The sequence below is a fragment of the Coenobita brevimanus genome, chromosome 28, assembly GCF_032717465.1.
Source record: "Coenobita brevimanus isolate Jiangsu-jjx chromosome 28, ASM3271746v2, whole genome shotgun sequence".
Lineage (NCBI taxonomy): Eukaryota > Metazoa > Arthropoda > Malacostraca > Decapoda > Coenobitidae > Coenobita > Coenobita brevimanus.
In genome coordinates, this window is record NC_136981.1 from 36,951,172 (window position 1) to 36,976,762 (window position 25,591).

Below are 25,591 nucleotides of genomic sequence, written 5' to 3' on the forward strand. Positions count from 1 at the left end.
ATCTCCTAACACCATCGTCTATTGCAGCATACAAGCTTGAAAAATTATGTTCAAATATATACCCATCAGCAAGAGTAAGTGTTAACTCTTTTGAATATTTGTTATTCTTATTAAGCTCACCAAAGTGTGCATCATTTTTATTCCTTTGAAACTAGCAAGCATTTACCATTTATCCTGATGCACTACATTACTGATGGAAAGAGTAATTCACAGCTTCTCAGACAACTTGAGTCAATGGGCATGCTTAGCCTGACAGACTGGGGTAGAGCAACAACAGATGGAATCTATTATACTTGCATAATAAATAACCTGCAATGAAACACAATACCTTACTGAGAAGGAAAGCAGTTTCACTTACCCGGAAGAGTCTTGTGCCATCTACATCATAAGTGTCGTGGTCATGCACATTCTTGAATCCTGATGCCTTCCCACCAAGGAATATAACCATTTTGCCTGAAAACAAATCACTGGTTAGCATACATATATCTTGTATGATGTCACTGGCCAAAATATGACTGATTCTTACAATATAATTTTTCTACTACAGTACTATCTATCTATCTATCTATCTATAGCCCGACGCCCTAATCTACTACAGTATGCTACACTGTATTACACACTGGGCAAAGGGCCTGGACCTTTTCCTACTCTGCTCCATAAAACAAATGAAAAATAATGAAAATAACAGCTATTAGAATAACACTAAACTTCTTAAGCAAAATACTTGTATTGTATCACCAAAATATTTAGGGAAGAATGTTACTACAACTGGCAGAATGCTTCAGCTCTGACCAAAAACTTTTCTTAATACTGTACATAGTGCTCGTTGCTGCTTCATAATCTATTTATCTGCATGAACAGGATGTGCTACTACATAAATACACATCTTGCAATCAAAACATAAGAGTATTTGGAAGCCCAATGCCCCAGTATTTGGAATTTCTCACTAAGGCCTTCCCCCAGCCCCCTCCTGAAAAGTTTCTGAGTGTGATGCCTGCCTAAAGCCATCATCAGCCAATGACTTCTGTGTCCTACTACATTGTTTCAGTAGTGCTCAGTGTCTCCTTTGCTTCATTTTCTCAGTGTAATTTTAGTTTGAAATGACTGGTGAGGAGACACTTTGTATCTACAGTACTCTAGGTTAGAAATGCATTTGCAAATAGGTGATGCTGCATATTATTATACTGTAATCATATATATATATATATATATATATCATCCAATCTTACATTGCCCCATGAGGAGCATAGGAGCCCGGGGCTAAGCAGTTGGTCCTGACATTTAAGATGAGAGTGATAGATATATATATATATATATATATATATATATATATATATATATATATATTAAGTTTGACTGTGCAGGTGGAATACTGTATACTGTAGAACTAGCAAAGCAATCCGTGATGGACTTTTCCAGTTATTAAAAAAAAAAAAAAAAAAATGAATTGCATACCACTGCCTGTTTTCCAGCCTGATCAACAATTACTGTATGTAACTTACTGGAAGATTTTCATAAATGAATTCCAACTGTAAAATTATGACTAACTGTATTCAAACTTATCATGAATGGCAAACATTATTCTTGAGCAAAAGTACATGAAAATAAATAAGGACAAAAAATATGGGTGACATGAGACTGAAGCAATGCCATCATATGAAAAGGTGGTACAGCTGATGGCATCATTTTTTTAATCATTACATGTACAATTAACCCATTCAGTCCTACTCCCCGGGATATATGCTACAGTACCAGCAAGGGAACAGTGTGGAGTCAAAAGCCCAGCAGTTGGCCTTGCACAACACTCCAATGTAAGGAAATTCGCTGCATATACACAGTCCAGGTCTGGCCTGAGACTACTCCACATCCATACCTCTTTCACACATCTTTAATTGGCTCCCTGGGGTAGGCTGGACACTCTGGCCTTAGACACCAAGTAGCTATGGAGGAAGGAAACTCCAAATCCAATCCTGAGACCCTAGGGAGAGCTGGTAACAAAGCTGAAAAGGTTAATGGCACCCAGTGAACTTCATACCTTTGAAAATCCTGAGGAAATGTCCAGGCTCATATCCCTGAACCACTCGCACCTGCACCGCCTTGCCGTTCAGCTCGTTGTCCAGCCTCACTGTGTGGATGGCCGATGCTGCTCTCTCATCCTGGCTACTGGCCACACCCTGCATATATGTAGTAGGTTCTTGTTAAATGCTTCCCTTCAGAATAAACATTCTTTTTATGCTCAAAAATACAGAAATGGCAATGATTAGGTGGATGTGCAGTGCATCCTTGAGTGCAAGGCCTGAGGGGGCTAGATTTATGATGGAAGAGTTGAGAGGTACGATGGGACTGCAGTACATTTGTGTTGTGATGAGGAGAGGTAGATTGAGATGGTTTGGGCATGTGGAGAGAATGGGGGATGATAATTGGGTGCAAAAAGTGAGAAGTGTTAATGCTGGAGGTAGAGTGGCGAGAGGCAGACCAAAAAAGACCTGGGAAGAGGTCACTGAGTGTGACCTCAGGGTTAAGGACTAACTAGGGAAGCTGCCAGAGATCAAGCATCATGGAAAGCCGCCATTAGGTGAACAAGGCCGACCCATGCAAGCATGATGGAGCCTTCCAAAATGAAAATGAAAATGATGCCCATTTTATCTATTAAACTAAAATATTGCCTATTAAAGCTTACTGCAACCTATAAAATTCTTTTACTTATTTCTCCTGGTGCTGGTGAGGGATATCTTCATGTGAAGGCACCAATATAATGGAGCAAATCCACTCCCCAATTATACAGATGTCTCTTATCTCCCTCCCTGTCCCCCAAAAGGAGGATGGTGGACTGTCAGAAGGACAATTCTAGCCTTCAGTCCACCAAATTCACATTTCAGATGAACCTGGGGCTACAAGTACTAATACTGTTACCTACGTCCCCTGCTTTACAATACCAGTTGTAGGCTACAGGAGAAGTTGTGAGATACTGTATTGGAAAACATCAGTGACAAATCATACTGACTTACAGTTCAGACAATAATGCTGAAAAGTTGCATAATCTAAGCACATCATGTATTACTGACGACTTAGCAAATATAACTCTATGATCTAATCCTTTTACACCTCATCAGGAGCACAGGGACCCATAGTAAGGGTACTGGGTTGGTCCAAACATTTTAGGCAAGAGTGGCCAGTTACTCACACTTCAGAAGCATTATGTGAACAACAAACCCTAACTGTCCCTTGGAATCAAACCCTTATGGAACAAATCTAGTTGGACACCTAACTAGACTACCAGACATCCCTTAATTGTATGAGGTCACTGAGGGTAATGCACTACAGCTGTAACAATATTATCTTGTATTTTTGTACAAATTTACTGGGTTAGTAAGGTGAATATGTGACAACGTAAGCTGGAAGCCTAGTGACCATTTTTTTTTCCCCCCCCCTGAGGGTAGCTTGCAGAGTAGGCATTTTTGCAGACGCTCTTTCTCTCACATTTGCCTGTATCATCGGCATTACAGGGCTCATAGTTCTAGAGAGAAACACACATTGCTCCACTAAAGAATAAAGTAGTTGACGTCAAAGATGCCGTTTATCTCCTTCGACATTAAAAGTGGGTAAAAACACATCAGTAGACACCTCCTCCCACCTTCAAGCTCACTCACATATATTGTACCTACTTTCCAACACATTCCACATTACACTCACTTAAATACTTGAGTTTAGTTACTATGGCAACTGATAACTGACCTGCCAGAAGTAAATGATGTACCGCTCATTGCCGCTGACCTCATAGGAGTACTTCATGACATACGAGTCACCCCCGAAGAAGAACCCATAGGTACTCTCTGGCACCGGCTCCAGTTCAAAGTTCTCAACACGCCAAATTTCAATCTGTGATGTGAGAATGCAATGTTGTCTTGTGCTTAATACCTCAGTACACTTACAGTAAATTTCCAATACAGCACAATACTTTACTTGATATATTACACTTACAGTACATTTCCAATACAGTACAATACTATGTTACGGCATTATTAAAGTACTAATAAAACACTACACCCACCTTGCCTGAACCATCATCGGGCATGAAGCCAAACGCAGGGCCAGCATTCTTCTGCAACAAGCGGCGTTTCTCCGCATGCAGTGAAGAGACATCGAAGTCCCTCTCCACTGCATATTAATAAAAAGAATATTTAATCCAGGTAAATGATAATTATCAGATAGCTTACTGTTTGGCAATTACTGTACTCCTTTTACCTTAACCTGGCCCAGATTCTTGTCCTTTTGTAGCTTTTTAGCTGCAGCTCAGTGGCAGAATAAGACATTACTATGGCTCTACATTATTTTCGTAGCACTATTTCATTACTAATACAATATTCTAGTGCCAATCTGTTCTTACAATGGAATATTCAAGATGGAGAGATGGCAATTTTTGGCCAAGCTAGAGTAAAAAGAGTATAATCATAAAAGATCACAAAAATATGAAAAGTTCCACATGATTATATAAAACAATAAAATGTCAGGTTAAAGACTCCAGATACTAACCTGTGGACATTTGCCTCTGGGTAAAGACGCGGCCAAGACCCACTTGCTCGACTGGCTCCTTCCAAGTCTTGAAGTAGGATTTGAAGACAGCCGGTTCTGCCTTCTCCACCACCCGCTGCACACTCATCCATTTCGGGTACCCATTCTGCTCCATGAACTGACCTGTGGGGTAAAGACTGTGCTGTCATAAACCATTCTGTTAGTCAGGTTATCTTCGACCTAAGAAAATGAGCCAATAATTTGAATACAAAACTGTGGTTGCACGAGATCTGAAGGCCCTTAGATCGGTATTCTTGTCAGGTAAGAAAAGTCTCTGACACTACTTTCTCAGCAATTTATTTTTGGATATGGCTGGTTAATATCATTTTGTAGGTTATTCATCCAGAGTATGGCGATGCTTGAAAGATTTAAGTAACACTGAATAGGACAGTAAGGTGTTAAAGCAAAAATAAACCACTTATGAAGAGATGTTAGGGAGTTTCTTTACCCAATGAGAATACCGTCCTTAGAGTCATATGCTTCAAAATGAAATCAAGAAGTGAGATGCAAACCCCCAAATTTTGACAATGATATTTAAAGCACCTGACAATAATAGTATGTATTTGGCCTTCCTATATAGTTGCTAACTGCATTTTGTCATATGGGATGCAGGCTAACCATACCTAATAACCACAGGTGTTCCATAAATTTAGACCTCCAGTAATTAAGGTTTTGCATTCCACTTTACAAATAAAGGCTTACGCATTCGGCCTTTATTTATGAGGCAGGAATATGACTCCTTGGTTACTTGTCAAACTGAAAATCCAACCTGACAACACTTGTCCATCAACTAAGCTGAAAGGGGTTAGGGATCTTTGTCACATGAGAGTAAATGAGGCATCTCGATATGAATGGATCTTGAATTTGGCTCTCTGTTATCTTGTTTTTGTTTTTTCTTGGAGGGAACAATGCGCTGGCTCTTGGCTTTTGGTTCCTTCTTCCTTGTACTAAATAAATAATAATAATAATAATAATACCGTAAAGAATCCAGGAATCTGAGAAAGAAAATAGGTTCAATAAAAGACATGGTAGGTGATGATCCACATCCACATCCATGTGGATGTGGATGTGACAGGCGTTATGAGGAACACACTGAGGTGGTTTGGCCATGTGGAGAGGATGGAGGGTAAAAGACTGACGAAGAGAGTGTAAGTGAGTGAGGTGGAGGGGGGAAGAGGGAGGGGGAGGCCGAGGATGAGATGGAGGGATGGGGTGGAGAGGTATTTGAGAGAGAGGGGAGTGACTTGGGAGCAGGGCAGTGAAATGGCGGGGGACAGGGCGACTTGGAAGCGATTTGTTTGTGGCCACCCCAAACGGGATTGAGGCGTCTGGCAATAGATAGATAGATAGGTGATGATCTGGATGTGTGTAGAACATGTGCACTGCATTTACTGTAGTAGCGAAGAATGATGAGAATGTGGAGGGGTAGGTAGGAATGAGGTGGTGACTGGCTAGCCCACTTTCTTACTTGCATAAGTTTGATCACCTATATAAAGCCAGAAATGTATTATCTTTACTGAGTTAGACATATAACTAAATAAAAAATATAGCATGTACTAGAGAGGACCTTCATGTGGTGACTAATAAAGCAAAGAAACTCTAGCTATACAAACATCCCTTTCCCCTGAATGTATGATGGTGGACTGCAAAAAAAAACAAGAACTTCAGCCGGCAGTCCACTGGGTTCATGTCTAAATGAGCCTGGGACCAAAATGACAAAAGTACCGTATGTTATACTCACTAGCCATCTCCATGCTCTTGATCTTCTCCTTCTTGCTGGCACCGCTGCCGATCCACGCATACACACTCACACCAGTGTCGAGGATGAAGCAGTCCTAAGTGTATGAAGTAATATCAGCTCATGTATATCTTACTTGGGCCAATATTCAAAGTGGCACAGGAAGCTACATGGCACCTCTTCCTCAGCGATTCATTTTTCATAATACACTTTGCAAGCAGGTTGGAGCCTTTATAAATGATATGATACTTAGAGCCTTTATAAATGATATGATACTTAGAGCCTTTATAAACGATACAATACTTAGAGCCTTTATAAATGATAAGATACTTAGAGCCTTTATAAACGATACGATACGATACTTGGAGCCTTTATAAACGATACAATACTTAGAGCCTTTATAAATGATACAACACAGTGCTTGGAGCTTTATAAACGATACGATACTTGGAGCCTTTTTAAACAACATGATACTTGGAGCCATTATAAATAATACGATATTTGTAGACAGTAGAAACAAAATGATACTTGGAGCCTTTATAAATGATACGAAATGATGCTTTAACATTCTCTTGCGTGTTTTTGATATTATTTTAATACTGAAACAATTTGCATCAATGACATACAAGAGGATATTAATGCATAACGAGCTACATAAATCGTAAGGATGAGGTATTTGAAATTTCTGAAGCCACTTTGAATATAACCCCCACTGTTATCAGGAAAACTCTCTCACTGATATACAATTAAATATATAATAATCAATCTAAAATTTAAAACTTATCAATACTTTAGTGATAGTTTTTTATACATTACTACAAGACAGTAACTTACAATTTAAAGTAAGCAGTATTTAATTAGAACTATGAAAAATATATGACAAAAATACAGATCACTCCTGTGGATCTTCACTATTATGATAATGAGCAAAATGGCGTCCCGGTGATATTTCAAAACCATACTTAGCCTCTTAATTCCAATGATATTTTTTTTCTTCCTGATTCCAAACAATTTATTCATTTTGGAGAGACTTGATTTAGAGAGGTACAATAGAGCCTTCACTTCCCCTTTCAATTCATAAGGTTTCTCCAAAGATGAATTAAATTATCTGAAAGTAGTAAAAATAAACTAAATACAGCACATCCTCATTATATGACTACTTGATACAGTATTTAAGGATTCTCTTATACATAAATTTTGGACCGTTTACAGTTTTCTGACATTTATGACTACAAAAAAAAAAAAAAAAAAAAAAAAAAAAAAAGGGGGAATGCTGTATTGTCATTGGATTTAAGGGGTTAACAAAATGCCTGGCCTGCTGTGCAACTCCTTAAAAAATGCTGTACTGTATCCCTTAAGCCGATACTGTATTACCTTAAACCCCTCACAACCATAATTTTTTGTTTTAATATAGATACCTGTACTTTCATAAGATTACAGAGCATTCAACTTATGGCTACATCCACACCAAATGCTTGCTGGTGTGGGCGGGTGTGGGTGGGAGTTTAGCATGCCTGAAACCCATACACGTGACCCCATTGGACACAGGCAGATGCAGGTGAGAAATTCCATGGGTTATGCCATGGTTAAACAGGGAAATTTTTAGGCAATAGAAATCCAAGGGCATCAGCAGGAGTAACAGAAATTCCATGGCCAACAGCAGGAATAATGAAATCTTTCTAAGGGTGGTCACACGAGGTGTTCTGTCTCCATATGAAAAAATAAATGAACATTGCCATGCTAGGAGATGAAAAATTACCTTGTTACTTATTACCCCTCACTGATAAGTGTGAGTGGAGAGCAAGAAAAACAATTATGATAAATGCCACTGAGGCTGCTGCAATGCTGGCTATATTAATGATTATCAAAAAGAAATGAAATGCCAACAGAAAACGTTTATAGACTTGCTACAAGGAAGAGCGAGTGCATTTATTATATACTAGTTAGAGAACTTAGTTTGGAGGATCCAAAAACCAAGGGGCAGTTGATATGAACTAACAAACTCAAATGCATCTCCATTTGTTGGATCTTGTTTCATCTTTTATTAAGATGCAGGACACCAAAGTGAGGAAGTTAGTAAAGGTTAACTGTTCTTGAGTGCTGGGGAGTGACGGGTTTCTCTGTTAACAAAAGCTGGTCAAATAAATATCAAACGTATATCATCTCTGTGCTTTTAAAATTACTGTATTTTAGTATATTATACACAACAGCATTAATATATTATATAATGACTGCATAAAAATGAGAATTACACTTTGTGTAATTATAATACTGTATTACCATGCACCTGACCCCATTACTGCTGGTAAGTTTTTCATCCGAAGACAGATGTGACCACCTGCAAATCTTTTCCTAAATAACTGCTCTGAAACTTTCAAATCCTTGTATATCAAACAAAACAGAAATTCTGGAAACAATAATTGCCTGAAAATGTCCCTGGTGACCAAAGCTTTACTGTGATGCATAACTCCCACCCACACAGCAGGTATTTGGTGTGAGTGCAGGCTAAGGGTGATATCTGATAGTGAGGGAACTAAACCTAGTGATAATACAAAATCCAATGTGCAGCAACATGCATTTATGCTGTGTTGACAACATGGCATCTGATAGCTGATTTTAGGTCAAATTCAAGTTTATGAGTCCAATGCACATAGAAGTTTTAGAGTTCAAGGGATATACCAAGAAAATTAAAGTATGAGTAATCTATTTGCAGTGTACCTTAAACTATCACAGTACTAAATACAGTATACAGAAAAGTTAATGTCCAAATATAAGCAACAGCAGATGCACAGGCGCCTGTGCAAATATATACGTATAGTACTGTGTAATGTATTACTGAATGGAACTTACTGCTATGCTATACATTATTCATATACAATACAGTGGCACAGTATGGGAAAAAAAAGTTTGCCTGGTATTTCACTATATCTCCCTCACATTCTGGTTACATCAGTCACCTTCCCTCTGATGCACTATATACAAGAGAATCACCTATGGGCAGGGAAACATACCATTCCTCTCTCAGTTTAGGAATATCAGCGGAGAGAGGAAAGTGAGATGTAGGAGAGGTAAAATTTCAGGCAAACTTCTCATCCCGAGTGTACCAACATTCTCAAACCTTAAAGTACTATGTCTAATTAATGACTATGAATAAATACAGTATAAACTCTACTGTACGTCATTAAAACTATACCCCTTTTACTCTACCCTGGCCTAATATTGCTATCTCTCCTTCTTGAGTGCTGAGTATATCGAGATTAACATCGCAGTATCATGCTAGTAAAAAAGAAATGCTATGGAAAGGATACAGAGCCATAACATTGTCTTTTTCCTCCACTGACCTTTGTGAAATATGCTGCAAAAAGATGAAATTCTTGGCCAGGTTAAGGTAAACAGAGTATAACATGTAGCACTGGGATAGCAATTTAACCATGCAAAAAATGAAAGAACTTTGATTTTGTTTCCTATGACACAGTGCTGTATTATCTCTAGAAGAACTGATGTTAGTGCACAGTATCATTACCTATGCTAGTCTTGGCAACAGGTGTTTTTAAATTAACTGCTAATGATGAAGAAATAAGCGAAGCAAAGGCTTTCAAAAATATTTTCTAATAATGCAAACCTCCAAAGCAGTTAAAAGGCAGAATTTTCTCAACAGACAGTTAGGATTTCCAAATAATAAAAATAAAAAAAAGGAGGTAAATGGCTACCATAAATGTAGAAGATTTCAAGCTGAATGCAACACTCTGAGGCAGCTAACCATTTCTGTAATAGGTTTGTGTGAAATAAGTTTCATTTCTAAAGTTTTAAGTTCATTAAAATCTGTTGCCAAGTTTTTCGTTTGCTCTTGTACCTGTTCTGGTGTACAGTAGTAATATCCTTGTTTTTATCAATTTTGACTCCATCTACATCCAATGATATGCTGTACTTCCAAATTGCATTTTTGTGGTAGGCAGGATTTATTTGCACTGCTAACTATCAAACTGTTGTCCCAAGAGCGTCGTGATTTGAATCCTGGTGTGGGCTGCTGGTGCCACTTGATGCAGGTGTCCATCCACTTTTTATGGGATGTTAAGTAAAATGAGTGCCTACGGTATAACATAGTGGAAATAACTGCGGTAATGTGCATAATGTAGTAGCTATGTACCCTAGGAGACTGGAAGGTTAGCTCACCACAGGCTCAAGAGCCAAAATGCTGCTATGTGCCTCATGATGTCTGCTCCCATTTCCATCTTACTTTCAGGCAATTTTATTCCACTCAAGCAGGGACATCAGGTTGTGAAGGGGGTCACAGGGACTGTTTTTTGCTCTATCATTACATATGGTTTCTCTAAAACTGTACAACATCATTTGGAGTTGGGAGGAAAAAAAAAAAAAAAATGAAACAGGGTATTACTGTCCTACAAAAGCACCGTGCCAAGTGACTAAAATAATGTAGTGCAGATTCAGTGAACATTTACTCAATATTCAGTGCCTTTGCCTGTGATGTGAATGCTAACACATAACCATAAAATTCAAACACTTTTGTCCCATCAGTCAAACTACATTACAACAAACAGTAACTACCATTAATTTTAGCTACTACATCTAAGTACAGTACAAATACAATGTCAACAACTAGTACTATACAGCTATATTTCTTCTAAGATACTACCACACTACTTTTTAGAATTATTACAATTAGGGTAAACCAGAAATTTTATAAGAATACGTGTTTACCAGTGCATGCATAAACGTTCTTAAGAGCAGTGGATTTGCCCTACTTAAAATATAAATATATTCTCAGTCAGATGCAGCTAACAGAGGATACTTAATCTGCTCTACTTAAAATTAATTTACAAGAAATAGTAGGGAGGAAAAAAGTAGTCATTAAAAAAAGAAATTTTACATATATATATATATATATATATATATATATATATATATATACCTGTATATATATATATATATATATATATATATATATATATATATATATACCTGTATATATATATATATATATATATATATAAAATTTTAGTTTTCCCTGAGTTTATCTTCTTTGCTTCCTATCAAGAGTACGCAGTTCCCTCTTTTCTCTATATTCAATAAAGTTCACATTATGCTTGCAGTATTACTTTATCGTTCAGTTATTTAAAAGCTTGTGAAACTTTCTCCAAAACCATGTTTCAACTAACATATAAAATTAAATAAACTCATCACATTAAACTGATATGACCCTATGCTTTGTCTTACTAAATCCCTGAATTGTACTGAGGCTGACCAAGTACTGAGTGTTTTATATGAGCTGGCAGCATTAGTAAAGGCTAAAACAAGCTAATTACAGCTACACAGTTGATGGATTCTGGGGAAAACTATGACATGTAATATGACATCCTAGAGTGAGTCTTGTCTTCTACACACATTGCATACATCTGATCGTCTCCAGATTATCAGTGACGAGTGTGTGGCCAGTTACAAAGCTTCTAGTTTAAATCACTCTTATGGTTGTACTGTCCCTCCAAGGGTGTTTACAGCCACCCATTTTTACTATCATTATAAATAATTAACATACATACTGCACTATCCAAGCAACCACATGCTTTAGTACAGTACTGTACTGTACTTGGCTTCTGTGTACGTTTATGTGACACTGACAGATGCTAATTATATATACATAAACCAATACCAGGTCATTCACTATTTGATTTCACCCAGGATTACATTCACTCCAGTTTTATGATGAATTAGGGATAAAATAAATAATGTGTATTATTTACCATATATGATGATTCTATTACAAACAAATTTTAAGATGTGAAAGTATGGACAGATTCACCTATAGATCACATCATTACCTTTGGGGGCAGGGCAGTTCTTGTTTCACTAAAATAAAGGGAAACTGCATTACTTTTGTGAAAAATTATATTAAGAATCAACAATATTATCCATAGTAATAAGGTAATGTATGCACATTTGTAGATGAGTCTAACAACGAAAACGAATAGACCAAAATAAATAGCCAGTATACTCTATCTATTGAGGTAGGTGGGGGCACTCACCATCCACTCACTTGATGTAGTGCTGCTCTCGGGTGTCTGCCCTGTCCTCTCCTCCATCCTTCTTTCCTTCCATTTTCTTCTGTCTTTCTTTCCTTCATTCTTTCCTCGTCTTTCTGCCTACGGGTGACTTTACGCTCCCTCTTCTGTCTTTCATTCCTTCATTCTTTCCTCTTCCTTCTGCCTGTGGGTGACTCTACCCTGAGTGACAAGCCAAATGGTTTCCTGTACACCAGGAAACCATTTACTATGCTGGGTGGTAACCATATAACCAGATTTTGGCGCCTGGTGGTTTAGTGGGAAATTATTGTGCTCCAGTCGGATTGAGCCGGTGAAGGTTTACATCCAAGGGGTGATTGGGGTTTATTGCTCACGTAATGCCACTCAGGGATGAGTGAGGTCGGTCACTCTCATCTTAAATGTCAGGACCAACTGCCTAGCCCCGGGCTCCTACGCTCCTCATGGGGCAACGTAGGATTGGATGATGGATGGATGGATGGATATACTCTATCTAGGATTATACTTAGGGCAACATTACAGCTTAAGAATAAATGATAAAATACATTTCTCAGCGCAGATTTTACGACATAAAATACATCACGACTATCATCTCCGGTGCTGGAGAGGGACACCTTCACTTGGTGCCACTGATATAACTACCTGGTAATACAAATATCCCTCAGTTCCCTCATTTTCCCTAAAAGGGAGGATGGTGGACTAGAGGAAAGGTAACTTCAGCCTGCCATCCACTTGGTTTCAAATCCAGATATCCTTGGGGACACAACCATTATCTCTGGTGTCTTGCTCCCTCCTGTAAATTCCTCTACCAGGGATAAACATAACAACTGTCTCAAGGCTACTGTGCCCTTACATACCTCCCACACTCTTCTTGTCACTCTACTTCTTTCTTTATCAATGTATTATTTCACATTCCTCCCACATTCTTCTAGTCACACCTCCTCCCTCTCCCACTCTCTCTCTCTCTCTCACCAATGTACTATCTCACCCTCTTCTTCCATACTACAAATGGTCCTTTTCATCCAACAATATCCCATGTCTCATTATCCAAGATGTCTTTGAACACTGTCCATGTACATTCTTTGACCATGTTCATATTATCTCAGCAATTTTCTCTTCATCCATTCAGTAATTCCAAACACCACTCTGACAGCCATTTCTTCCATTACAAAACTCATGACCTTCTCTCCTACTGTAATTAAATCATCCACCTTGTTTATGCCTCTAGCTGTTCAGAAAGCATTACCATAATTTCCCAAGTCTGTAACCAAGAAAATTTTGTTACTGTCAGTGCTTCAGTCCCATAACAGTATCAGAAGTAACTCAATTTCAAACACAGTTCTTTAATCTCCCAAAATAACAAAAGATTTATAATGTGCACTGACATAACACATAAATAAGTTAACTATCTTTAACCTTGCTAACAAGAGTTTGGGAATAAATGATCCAGTGCATCTGTCCATATATTCACATAATTTTTTTGCATGGTATGTGATTATCTACAGGACGTAACTTATATCCGAATCTCACCAGATGAAAGAACCAAACTCAGTGGTTACCATGATGCACCGTTAAATTTTATTTTTATCGTACTGCCAGACAATTATGGTTCATTTAACTGAGATTTTTCAGGGCAAAGGAGTTAAACTTTATCTCTAATAAACTTTCCAGGCCTGGGATGTCTCTTATATCTTATTTTATATAATATGGAAATAATGGATGTGTATTTTAATCAGCTGTAGGGACAAGAGATAATCCAAATAACCCAATCAAATTTTTTCTTTTTACTTATCATATGACTTTACTTAGTTTCGACTAGACATCCAAGGTCTATGGGAGTTAACCACTTCAGTATAATGATTTTTTTTATATCATACATTTATACATTTTTATTTGGCTCAGTGAAGGCCCTTCATGGTGAAGGAGTTAAGCCCTCCAGATATCTGGTGAAGGAGTTAAGCCCTACTGATATTAGGATACATACAGTGTAAATAATGCTACCTATATATAAAACTGTTTGCCTTGGTGTTAATGCAGTGCACTTGGCACAACTGGTATGCCATTTTTTGCTTATGGGCAGTCAGTATCAAGAGCTGTGTCACCTCTTCTGTTTTCTTCTCCACAGACATAAAAAAACCAGTGTAGTAAATCCATAGCAAAAGACACTGATGGTATTTTGGCCACAGATAAGTGTCTTCTGTGTCAGCTGCTGTGGATTCACCACACTGATTTTCAAAGTTCATGGGGAAAAAAAGCAGGGAAGGCAACATAGATGGGTCCTGTTATACGAGCATCCACTGTACAAGAAGCTGCTGATACGAGAATGGAGAATTTAGATCCAAATACAGTGAGGCCAGCAGGGTCAGTTAACATACTCCATTTTCTCCGTAAGTTATGTATGCAATTATAGGAGTTTTGGGATCTCCCCCCCCCTCCTCCAATCCGTTATACGAGTTTCTGCTATCCACGCAGTCCTCCATTAATGTATCCCGGCCATACAACAGGACCTGCCCATACTTTTGATGCTGACTGTACATCATATTGAAGACAACGATAATTTAGGAGTCAACAAAGATAAGCCGCTGAAGAAAAATACAGTCTGGGAGCAGCATAATATAAGCCTGTAAACATGCATTAACACTCCAATGATACAATGTTTTTCTAAGCGAGCACTTCTCCCATCACCCAAGTCCCATGTCACAGGTTCAAAATATCTAAAGTCTTGCTAAACAGAAATCAGAAAATAAATACAAGAAAAAAGCCAACAGAACAGCAGTGCAGGTGAAGATGGTGAGTGGGACAGTTTGCAACCAAATTTGAAAAAAAAACAGAGCTGGTTCAAATATTTACCTGGGCATTTTCCTGTTGGTTGGAGAGGGAAAAAGCCACAACCAATTGATGTGTAATTTGGACCAGGGGACAAAACAAACCAATAATTAATAAACATAAAATAAGAAATCATTATGACATTCCATATATTTAAAGGTTTCAATCTGCGTACTTTTGTGCTATATAGTAAACTCTTCAACTAAATAAAAGTAAAGCTACCTGAAAACAACATGGGAAAAACTGGTAACACGTTTTTAAAAACAGAATATTTATCTTTCCATTTACTTGCTTCTGTGTATGTATCTGTTTCTGAAACCATAAAATGATAATGAAACAAATAAGAAATAAGAAAAACACAGAACAGGATCAACATTCAACAAGAGAACATTTTCCTTTTTCATATATCTGCCTTGTCTGATATTCTTAGTTACACTGTGGAGTAACTCTTTCCAAAAATGCCAATGTACCCTGGAATGAAATGAAAGTATCCACCCACAATAAAAACCATTCATACATATGCCTTATCCACACAAACCCATCTATCTACCTATCTATCTATCGCCAGACACCTTAATTCCCTATGGAGTGGCCACAAATGAATCGCCTACATGTTGTCCAGTCCTCTACGTCATTCTATCAACTGACTTTCTTACTCCACACCTTTCATTAATCTTTCATTAATTCTTACATTTCTTATCCTAACCAAACTATATTCTTCACCTTATCCAATACATTTTAATCCTTATTATTATTGCTATTATCATCATTATTATTACTATTACTATTATTATCATCATCATCACTGTCCAATCCCACACTACCCCAAATAAACAAACACTGGGATCCAGGGCTAGATTACTCAGTTGCAACAGTTAAGGCTATGGTGACCAGCCTCTTTCTCCCCTGAGTGGCATTATATAAGCAAAAAACCCCAACCACCCCTCAGATGGAAATCCTTACAGGTTCCATCTAATTGCACAAAATGTCATTATTTAACTTCTGATATTTTATTTAAGTGGTAGGTGATGGTGACCATCATCCAATCACTTGATGTAGTGCTGCCTACTTCTTCCTTAGCCTTTATCATTCTTTTTCTGTGCCTGCCCTCCTCTCTTCCTATTTCTCCCATCTTTCCTGTCACTTCTTATTGCTTTTCTTTCCTTTACAGGTAGCTTTACATTGAGTGACAAGCCAAATGGTTTCCTGTAAGCCAAGAAACCATTTACAATGCTGGGTGGTAACCATATAACCAAACCATACGTGCTCCCTATGTGTCAACAAGTGGGTTGGTGGAGGGTTAGTGCCCCTCCCCTTAAAACAAATAACTCAGAGTTAAATGGCCACCCTTTATGGGATTATGGCATCTGGCAATAGATAGATAGATAGATTGATATTATACTGTATTAAACTCAGGAACCACAGTCTTCTTTGTACACCAAATCAAATCGTACTGACACCCTTGCAACACCACACACAACTTTTGCATTAACAACCACATGCTCCTCTCTACTTCAAAAACCTTCTAAATTTTTATTCTACCTTCTTAAGTTCCAAATTCACAGACTCTAATTCCTCTGCTACTTCTCATTCATATTCATTTGCCACTTCACTTTTTCTCAGGCATTTGTTTTTTTATTCTTTCATTCTAAGTCATCCTCCCTTCCACTTTCCTCCAAGCTTCTCTAATTATCTATCTATCTACCTGTAGCCAGATGTCTTAATTCCAGTGTGAGTGGCCAATAACAAATCACCTCCATGTCACCCAGTCCTCTGCCATCAGACTGTCCTCTCTCCAACTCACACTACCCTTGTTCATATACCTCTCCATCCCATCCCTCCACTTTAACCTTGGTCTTCCCCTTTCTCTTCCCCTCCATCTCACACACAGACACTCTCCACTTCAAGTCAATCTCTCATTCTCTATTCTCTCCACAAGACCAAACTATCTCAGGGTATTTTTCCTAACACTCTTCATCATGAGCTCTGATATTTACGGGTCAACCTTGCTAAACGATCAGATTATGTTCGTGGAAAACTGACTGGATAAAAATTGACTTTATCAAACGTACGGACGGTAGCAAACCAGTAAGAGAAATCAGCAATTGGATATAGAAAAATGGTGCTTTGTAAGGTATCACAGCAATACTGTAAGCAGAAATGATGACTATATATTATAAAAAAGGGAGCTAAAATGTTAAGACTGAATAAGTGGATGAATACATAATGGTCGATTGTGTAGCAAGGATGACCGGTAGTTGTAAAGTCTATGTATCATTCATCTCCTCAAAGGAAAATATATTAACCAAGGAACCCCATTATTAATGAAGAAGCATATATTAAGTCCAACTACCCTGACATTCTTGAAGGCTTGGTAACTGGTTAAAACTACAAAACTGGGAAAAGGAGGGACAAAAATGCTCCCAAAATTGAGCTGTTGTGTCAGTAAGGGACTGTGAGTAATTATTATATATTTTCTAGTAATTTTACCCAGAAACTAACACCCACTCCACAGGTTATCCTTTTAACCGATCTATACTTTAACTGTCACTAGGACCAGTAGCATTAGCCATTTTCTAATTTTATAAAGCCTTCACACCCAAGCACAACAAAAGCAATGGCTTCACTGTATCTCTAAAGCTCATAATCAAAGAATAAAAGTAATCAATGTTGAAAAGTACTGTACACATATACAAGATTAAAAGACTGGTGAAACTGCAGGAGAGCTCCCACGCATAAAATATACAATTGTAGTTTTTTCTCAATAAACTATAACATAATTACTTGATAACTGTGATAACTTTAAGAAGTTGTGAACAGGTGTAACTCTGAAGATATCAACTACAAAACCTCCAGCTTTACATGCAAATCGTGGCAAGCAGCCACCCGCCATGTTAGACATGTAGGTTGATTCGGCTCCACAGTCAGTCTGTCACTAACTCTTCATCCCTACTAACCTAACCTAACATAGCTTAAGCTAACCCAACCTAATTCAACCAAACCTAACTTAATTTAACCTAACCTAACTAAGTTGAACTATTTGGGGATAAACGAGATTCAGGTCTGAATCGACCCACTGTCCTCTCTAGGACGCCACTGCTGACGTCAACACACCTAACTTTGTGCTCTTAAGTAAAATTATTTTTGCAGAGTCTGGATGTCATGAATGACTTAAGTAATCTTTAGTAACATAAATGACAACTCTACAGAATCTGGGTATCAAAAATGAATGTAAAATAATGAACCATAATCCCTGTCATAAAGTTTTCATGATTTATTAATGGAAGCTCTCCTGTACTTTGACCAAACGATTCTTTAAGGCTGCAACTGGAAGTATGATGGTTATTTATAAACAGGTAGGAATCTCAGTGTCAAATAACACAAACAATCAACAAAGCAATTCATGTCAGTACTTACACCAGAATTCAGCATGGACTGCAGAAGAGGTTTCTCTCCAATCTTCTTAGTCTGCATGGCACCGGTGCTGTCTTCAAATATGTGATGGAGTGTCACTGCGCTCTGTCGATGGGTTTTACATCCATGTGAATATACTGTGTATTAACATCTCTGCATATTTATACCTGATAAGCTGAGGACTTACCATCATGCAACAACACTTTGACAACCGATCATAAGCAGTAACTATGTACAAAATAACAATACTCAGTTATCTATCAGTACCTATTTCCCTTAAAAAAAAGGTGGTGGACAATGATACTATTATTGAAACACCTCAGGGTTGTAACAACATCAACCAGTAGGGTCACAGCCCACTTGTACATGCATCCACCCATCAACCGTCTGCCTACCTGAAGCCAGACATGACAAGTGGATATTTCAACATTGCCGTTCCTATTCCGTATTCACTCCTCTTCCCACAGTACAACTTCCTCCGGCTATAAACTCTCTCAATTTATTTCTCCGCCTTGATTTTGGTCTACTTTTCTCATTTCAACCACTTTCACTCCTGGACTGTCCCTCCATTCACCAAGGAGTTACAATGAGGAAAGTTTTGAGCACTGCCTCTTTGGCTGAGGTAAATTACACACACACACACACACACACACACACACACACACACACACACACACACACACATACACACACACAAAGCTGCAAAACATTTAAAAGCTGTTTTTTCCTGGATCACAGTATTAAAAGTACGATTTTTAATAATTTTTGGTGCTCTTGGTGTTTCCTAAGCATAGCAAAATCATCTTATCATCACCATAAAATCATCTGACATTAATTTTTAAAAATGACAAAAAAGCAGATAACTGGCAACTAAAGGGTTAACATCCAGAACAGTCCTTGATCATCTACTGCTATACACAAAAATTAAAGCCTGTTTGCTTTTCTTGCCTCATTTTGACTACTGGATTTATAGACACTTGAATGTGAAGTAGTGGAACTGGAATGAGGTGTCTATTATCATTCATCTGCAGGTGATAATGAGCATCTTTGTCCACTAAATCTCTTTCAATCGTCAATTATCCCAGCAATGAAAAAGAGACGGGAGGTGAATGTATTTTTGTATCTAACTGTACCTGCAAAATCATCTCTCAACTTACAGCTTCGGATCGCTCAAAGGCAGCGTCATCAGCACCTGTGTCAGCATCAGAAACATCGTCAGGTGAGCCGCCACCCAGGGCAGTGAAGAACTCCTCCACTTCATTACCAGAGGCAGTTTCATCTGAAATACAACGGAAAAGTGTGAACTTCTTATGCTTCTTCTCAGTTATAAAGCCAGACTCATAAATATGCTTGCTGGCAAAAAAATAAATAAATAAATAAAAAAATGCAGGCTTTCATCATCAGCAACCCAATCTATCTGCTTAATTACATGGGATGGGATGGGATGGGATGGGATGGATCTGGAAATACGAAATGGGAACAAAACTGTGAGAACCACCAGAGTGCCCGATGAAATGTGCATACATCCACTCACTCAAAATTCAGGCCTCTGATCATACTATCTGTGTGACACAGGCCATTTCATCAACTACAAACTTGCTGTTGTTGCTTAACCCTGCTCTGCCTGGCCAAGTGGACCCACTGAACACAGGTATTGCTTCTGTGGGGCTGTCCTTTAGGTACAGAGCAATACCTACATCACTCAGGGAACTGGTGCTACCTTATGGTAGACAATCCCTTGCCAGGGTCTTTCCTATGGTGAGGTGCAAGGAAATAAGAGGAGGTTTGGCTCCTGAGTGGACAACGAAGCTGCTCCACTTCACCCAGTACACAGCGTCACTATGTGTAGGCTCCTCATCTGCGCCTCAACTACATGTACCAAATCAAGAGTGCAAGTTACAAGAGCAATCAATTATGGATATCTCCATGTGTAACAAAGCAGGTACATGCAGAGAGGGGTTGCAAAGGGGTGCCCAAGCACCTGCCTCTTTTGTCCCATACACCTGTGTTGCAAGTGCCTCCTTTGCATGTAGATTGAACTGATTCAACAGTAACTAGGTGCCCTTCTTTTATATACCGTACTTAGAGCACCAGCCCTAAACTAGCTCTGCATGACCTTGTAACAGAGTGGGGATTGCTTGGCAAGACTGGAAAAATCCTAGGCCACCACCAGTAGGACTAAAACATGCACCTCCACCTTTCTGGGGTGAAGTGCTAACTGTGGGGGGGGGGTATCAGGGATATCTCAATGTCCACACCTCACTCATTCACTACAACCTGTCCTTCCATGCCACCTCCTTCCCTCGCATTCACTCATTCACCTCTTAATCATATTCATTGTCTCAGCAAGACCAAAACTACCATCTACACATACTCTATTCTACCTTTCAGTCCAAATACACACCCTAACAGTCCCTTTTCTACTGCACTCACCCATATGGTAAATCAGAAAATAAAAATCACACTTAAGTATCTTAAGTATGAGGCTGAATGTACTTGCTGGCACACTCTACTAGGTGGTGGAGGGTATGTGGCCACGTGATGTGTGTCACTAGAGTGTTGATGGCAATTCAATCTGTAATGACAGCAACAAATGGGGGCATAAGGGGTGGAGCATTGTCAGCGGTAGACTGCAGGATGTGGGTTTGCTGTGTGAAGTGGTGAATGAGGAAGAGGGCCAGCAATATTAAAATAGACATGGCAAATGTTTCTGGGTTTGTCAAGTAGCTACTTCTACTGTTAAGGTTAGGCGTGGATGAATGACGTTTAGGGAACTGTTGCCTCTACTTAATAAGGGGACTTTCCTTTTCCATTACTGTAAGGGAAAACTGTATGCTGCATATGTGAGAAATACAATGCCTTATGGTAGTGACACTTGGGGAGTGAGAAGGGAGGATATGTGTAGGTTACAGATATGAGAATGGCCAAGTGGATAGGTAGTGCTTCCCAGAATGACAGGACTGCAAGGCAGGATTGCAAATGAGCAGCCAGGAGATTGGCTCGGAATTGAACGCATTGACGATATGATGTATAGTGGAAGATGGAGATGGTTTTGATATGTGGACAGACAGAAGGATAAAAAATGGATGAAAGGATCTATAAGTGATAATGAGGAGGGTAAAAGAACAAATGGCAGATTTAAGAAGACTTGAAAAGAGGTCCTACAAAATGATTTCAAGGTTAAGGGATTGAACAGAGATGCTGTCAAAGATATGCTTCAGCTTTTCAGAAGTCCAAAAGAAGAGAGGAACTACAAAGTAACAGATTCCATTCTTCCATGAACACAGTACATGGGCAACATCCTGTGTCTGGCACCTAATCTGACAAACAGATGACTTGTCTACACTCACCAATAACAATGACCTTAGCCTTGCCAGCATGATCATCATCCCTGATGGCATTGCCAGCAGTAATGGCCTTGAGGCGCTCCATCCTCCTGCTGGATGGGCCCATATAAACGTAAATTTGTGAGCCACAGTCCAAGATGAAGCAATCACCTTTGTTCATCGAACTCACATTGACCTCAACCTGTGAGAAAATAATGACCGTATTAATCTGTTTTACTTATTGAAATCAAGCTTACAATAAGTATAAAACAGTGGTACTGCATGTAAGAATATAAGAGTAAATAAATGTTGGTTTGTGGAAAGGCATGGGAATGAGACTGTTTTGCTCTAGTCTTGGAAAATGAAATACAGCACCTGTACACATAAATAATGAAAGGCGTAATTAGGTTAAATAAAACAAATGGTTACAATGCAAAGTACATAGAAGATTATGTAAAACCAGGAAGGGAAATACAGTACTTGAGACAATATTATAAAAGAACAGAAAAGACTCTCTGTAGGGCCAAAAGATAGAAATAACATGGTATCTCATGCTGGCTTACCTGCCTGACGCGGACATTCCTGCGGCCCTTGACTTGGAAGAGGCGGGCAGGGTAGGGAGCATCGGGGTCAACATGAGTGAACCCTGAAGCCACTCCACCCTTCAGGTACCTGATTCCTTTCTTGAACCTGCATAGAAAAGCAGAAAATTACACTACAATGTTTTTACTCTTACCTGGCCTAGGTTTTCATCCTTTTGCAGCTTATTTGACATAGTCCAGTGGCAGAAAAAGACAATACAGTAATCCCTCCAATATCCGATGTAATAGAGCCAAAGGCATGTCTGGATAGTGGTCCTGTCCGGATATTGGGCCCCAGCCTCCTGGACTTGTACTTACGGACCCTAACTCATAAAAACACCTATACAACTCCCTCTGGACATGCATTGCACCTATTTAAGACCCAAATCACACCAATAAGGGACATAAAAGACTGAAATAAATGCAAAAGAACCATAAAATGAGGTTTTAGAGGTGAGTTTATACAATATTAAACATCCTGGGTACTTACAAGTCCCTGGCTCCTGGACTGGTTTGAACCGCCAGTTTGCAGTCCACAGTTAATCCTTTGCACTCTAAATTCTAATTTCTCAACACTGCACAACACTGTAAATTCCCGTGTGTTCTAGTGGTGAGGTATTGCAGTTTATTCACTGTTTATTCACAAAAAACGAGCACCTGAGGCTTGCATTGCTATGAGCATCTGCTCTCGATCGGAGTTAGGCTGTGACTGCTGATGATGGCGGGGTAACAGAGTTGCCAGATCACAATGGCCACATTACCAAACTCCTCAATTTTCATTACCATTTTTAACTTTCATTACCAAATTCGTAAAGCTAGCATCTATTCTTCACTAATTATATACACAAGTGGAAATACAGTACATGTAATCACTCTTCTTATAATAAACAGCATGTTGATTATTATCACGCTATATAGGCTATAAAATTAGTCAGAGAGAGCAAACAATCCACCATCTCCATCCTGTGTATCCTCATACATGTGAAAAATCAGTTTGGTATTGTATTATTCTGACTCATTACCAAACGAATTTTTCATTACCAAATTGGCCCACATTTGGTAATTAAAAATACCAAATGGCAACCCTGACTGGGGAGGGGGGAGGAAGGAAGGGGTGAAGGGACCATGGTGTAACAGCTGTTTGGCGCCACGCGGCAATTTCAAATTACGGGTGGGGAAAAAGTCGGATTTTTTTCGAATTTTTTGCGGTTTTGGGCCCATTTTAGGAATATTGGATCCCGGGACGAAAATGTCCGGTTATTGGGGATGTCTGGAAATTGGGTGTCCGGATATTACTGGGATTTATGTACTACAGTACAGCCCTACATCCTTTCTACAGCATTTCTTCTTCTTGACTAGCATTATTTTTTGGTGTTAATTTGTTGCTACAGCTCAGTATTCATGGCTAAGACACACCATTTTTTGGCCAAGCGTAAGTAAAAAAAGTAAGATCAGTACTGGCCAATGCTTCAACTAAATATAATCCAGTAACACACCACACTGACATCTGCCTCAGTCCATATAAGATCCACTCCAAGACTGGACTTTTTCCTCAGAGGGAGAATGATAGCTAGATTTAACCGTTTTCCATGCTAGTGAAATACAAACGGAGCAGGGGTGTCTGTAGGAGGAGTATTGCATGTGAAAGTGGAAGTTTTATATTGGCTAGCTTATGTTTGTCAGTCTATTATCAATATTCTGTCAGGGTGCAAACATACACAAGCATATGACAGGACACACTACCGGCACCCATTTAAGATGCCCACCACAGTATGGGTTTAAACACTGGACCGAGGACACATGCTAGCAGATGAGAATGCTGACCACCAAATACAAATGTAATGCTAAATACCGAAAATAGTATGTAGTGTCATATTTAGACAGTAAGTGAATTGGTACTATTAATAATGGGAGGTATAACTGAAAAAAAGATGTGTAACTACAAACTTGGTAACTAATGTGCCCAATCTAATTATCCATCCATCCATCTATCATCCAATCATTAAACAGCATTTAATCTGAGACCCTACCACTGTTACAAGTGTTAGTATATCAGTGTCATAACCCTAATGCCTACTAAGAAATGGGATTGATAGTTCTGGAATAGGAAACAAAACATAAATGTCAGAGATATATAAAAATCATTCCAAGTGAAATGGGCCACACAATCACTGACTTATCATTCAAGTCTTAGCCATTTTTGCTTCACATCACAGGCCAAAATCATCCACATCTTTTTATTTCTATATATGAACTTGACATATACCAGTAGGACAGTGCTATACCACTGACTATCAAGGTAAAAAAAGAATGAAACCCTTGCTATATACATTTCCATACATATATACATCATTTATCAACACTGATATCCATTGTCTAATCTTCTGTGTTCTCTGCATCCAGACCTTGCTTTCTTATATATTCAGTCACGTCTTGGTGTTCCACATCTCCTGTTTTTACATTACCGGTAATGTATATCTCCTATGTCTATATCTACATCCACTGCTATCTATCTGTCTAAATCTTTGTTCACTGTGCTCCTTAAAATCAGCCCTGTTACCTGTTTATTATCTTAGAATACAGTAGCTATTTCACGTTGTTTTTACTGTTGGTGTTTTTGTGGCACATGGTTCATTTGAACATGAACTCAATGGACTGCAGGCTAATGCTGCTCTTCCCCTGCAGTCCATTATCCTCCTTTCAGGATATAGGGTGACAGCTAAGTTAGCATAACCATGCAACTCTGCTGCCCAGACATATCAGTGCCATTGTGAGAAGACACTCTTTTACAGCACCACATATATTGGCCACCCTGTCTTGATGTCACACTCACTATCTCTACAACAGCCACCAACAGCCTTGTCTTGGTGCTGATGTTTAAAGCAGCTAAACTACCTATCTATCTAGTGCCAAATGTTGTAATGCCTTCAGGGGTGGTCACAAATTGCCACCATGTTGCTCTGTCCTCTTCCATTTGGCCGCTCTTCCTCCAACTCACATCTTCCCCCCTCCTATATATCTCCAATGCATCCCTCTATCTCATCCTCAGTCTCCCCCTCCCTCCACCTCACTCACATA

At 38.8% G+C, this 25,591-nt stretch overlaps 1 protein-coding gene across 5 annotated transcripts in view; it reads right to left on the reverse strand.

Annotated features, from left to right (window-relative positions):
• Positions 1-25,591, reverse strand: part of Gel (Gelsolin) — a 129,638-nt gene that overhangs the window by 20,778 nt on the left and 83,269 nt on the right. For all 5 annotated transcript variants that reach the window (XM_080268636.1, XM_080268633.1, XM_080268634.1 and 2 more), the window contains exons 5-14: positions 22,496-22,622; positions 21,957-22,134; positions 19,764-19,885; positions 18,610-18,711; positions 6,314-6,407; positions 4,534-4,695; positions 4,052-4,158; positions 3,736-3,879; positions 2,036-2,174; positions 359-453 (exon numbers count right to left, since the gene is read on the reverse strand). In XM_080268636.1, coding sequence (XP_080124762.1) covers positions 359-453; positions 2,036-2,174; positions 3,736-3,879; positions 4,052-4,158; positions 4,534-4,695; positions 6,314-6,407; positions 18,610-18,711; positions 19,764-19,885; positions 21,957-22,134; positions 22,496-22,622 — 1,270 coding nt within the window. The remainder of the gene's footprint in view (positions 1-358; positions 454-2,035; positions 2,175-3,735; positions 3,880-4,051; positions 4,159-4,533; positions 4,696-6,313; positions 6,408-18,609; positions 18,712-19,763; positions 19,886-21,956; positions 22,135-22,495; positions 22,623-25,591) is intronic.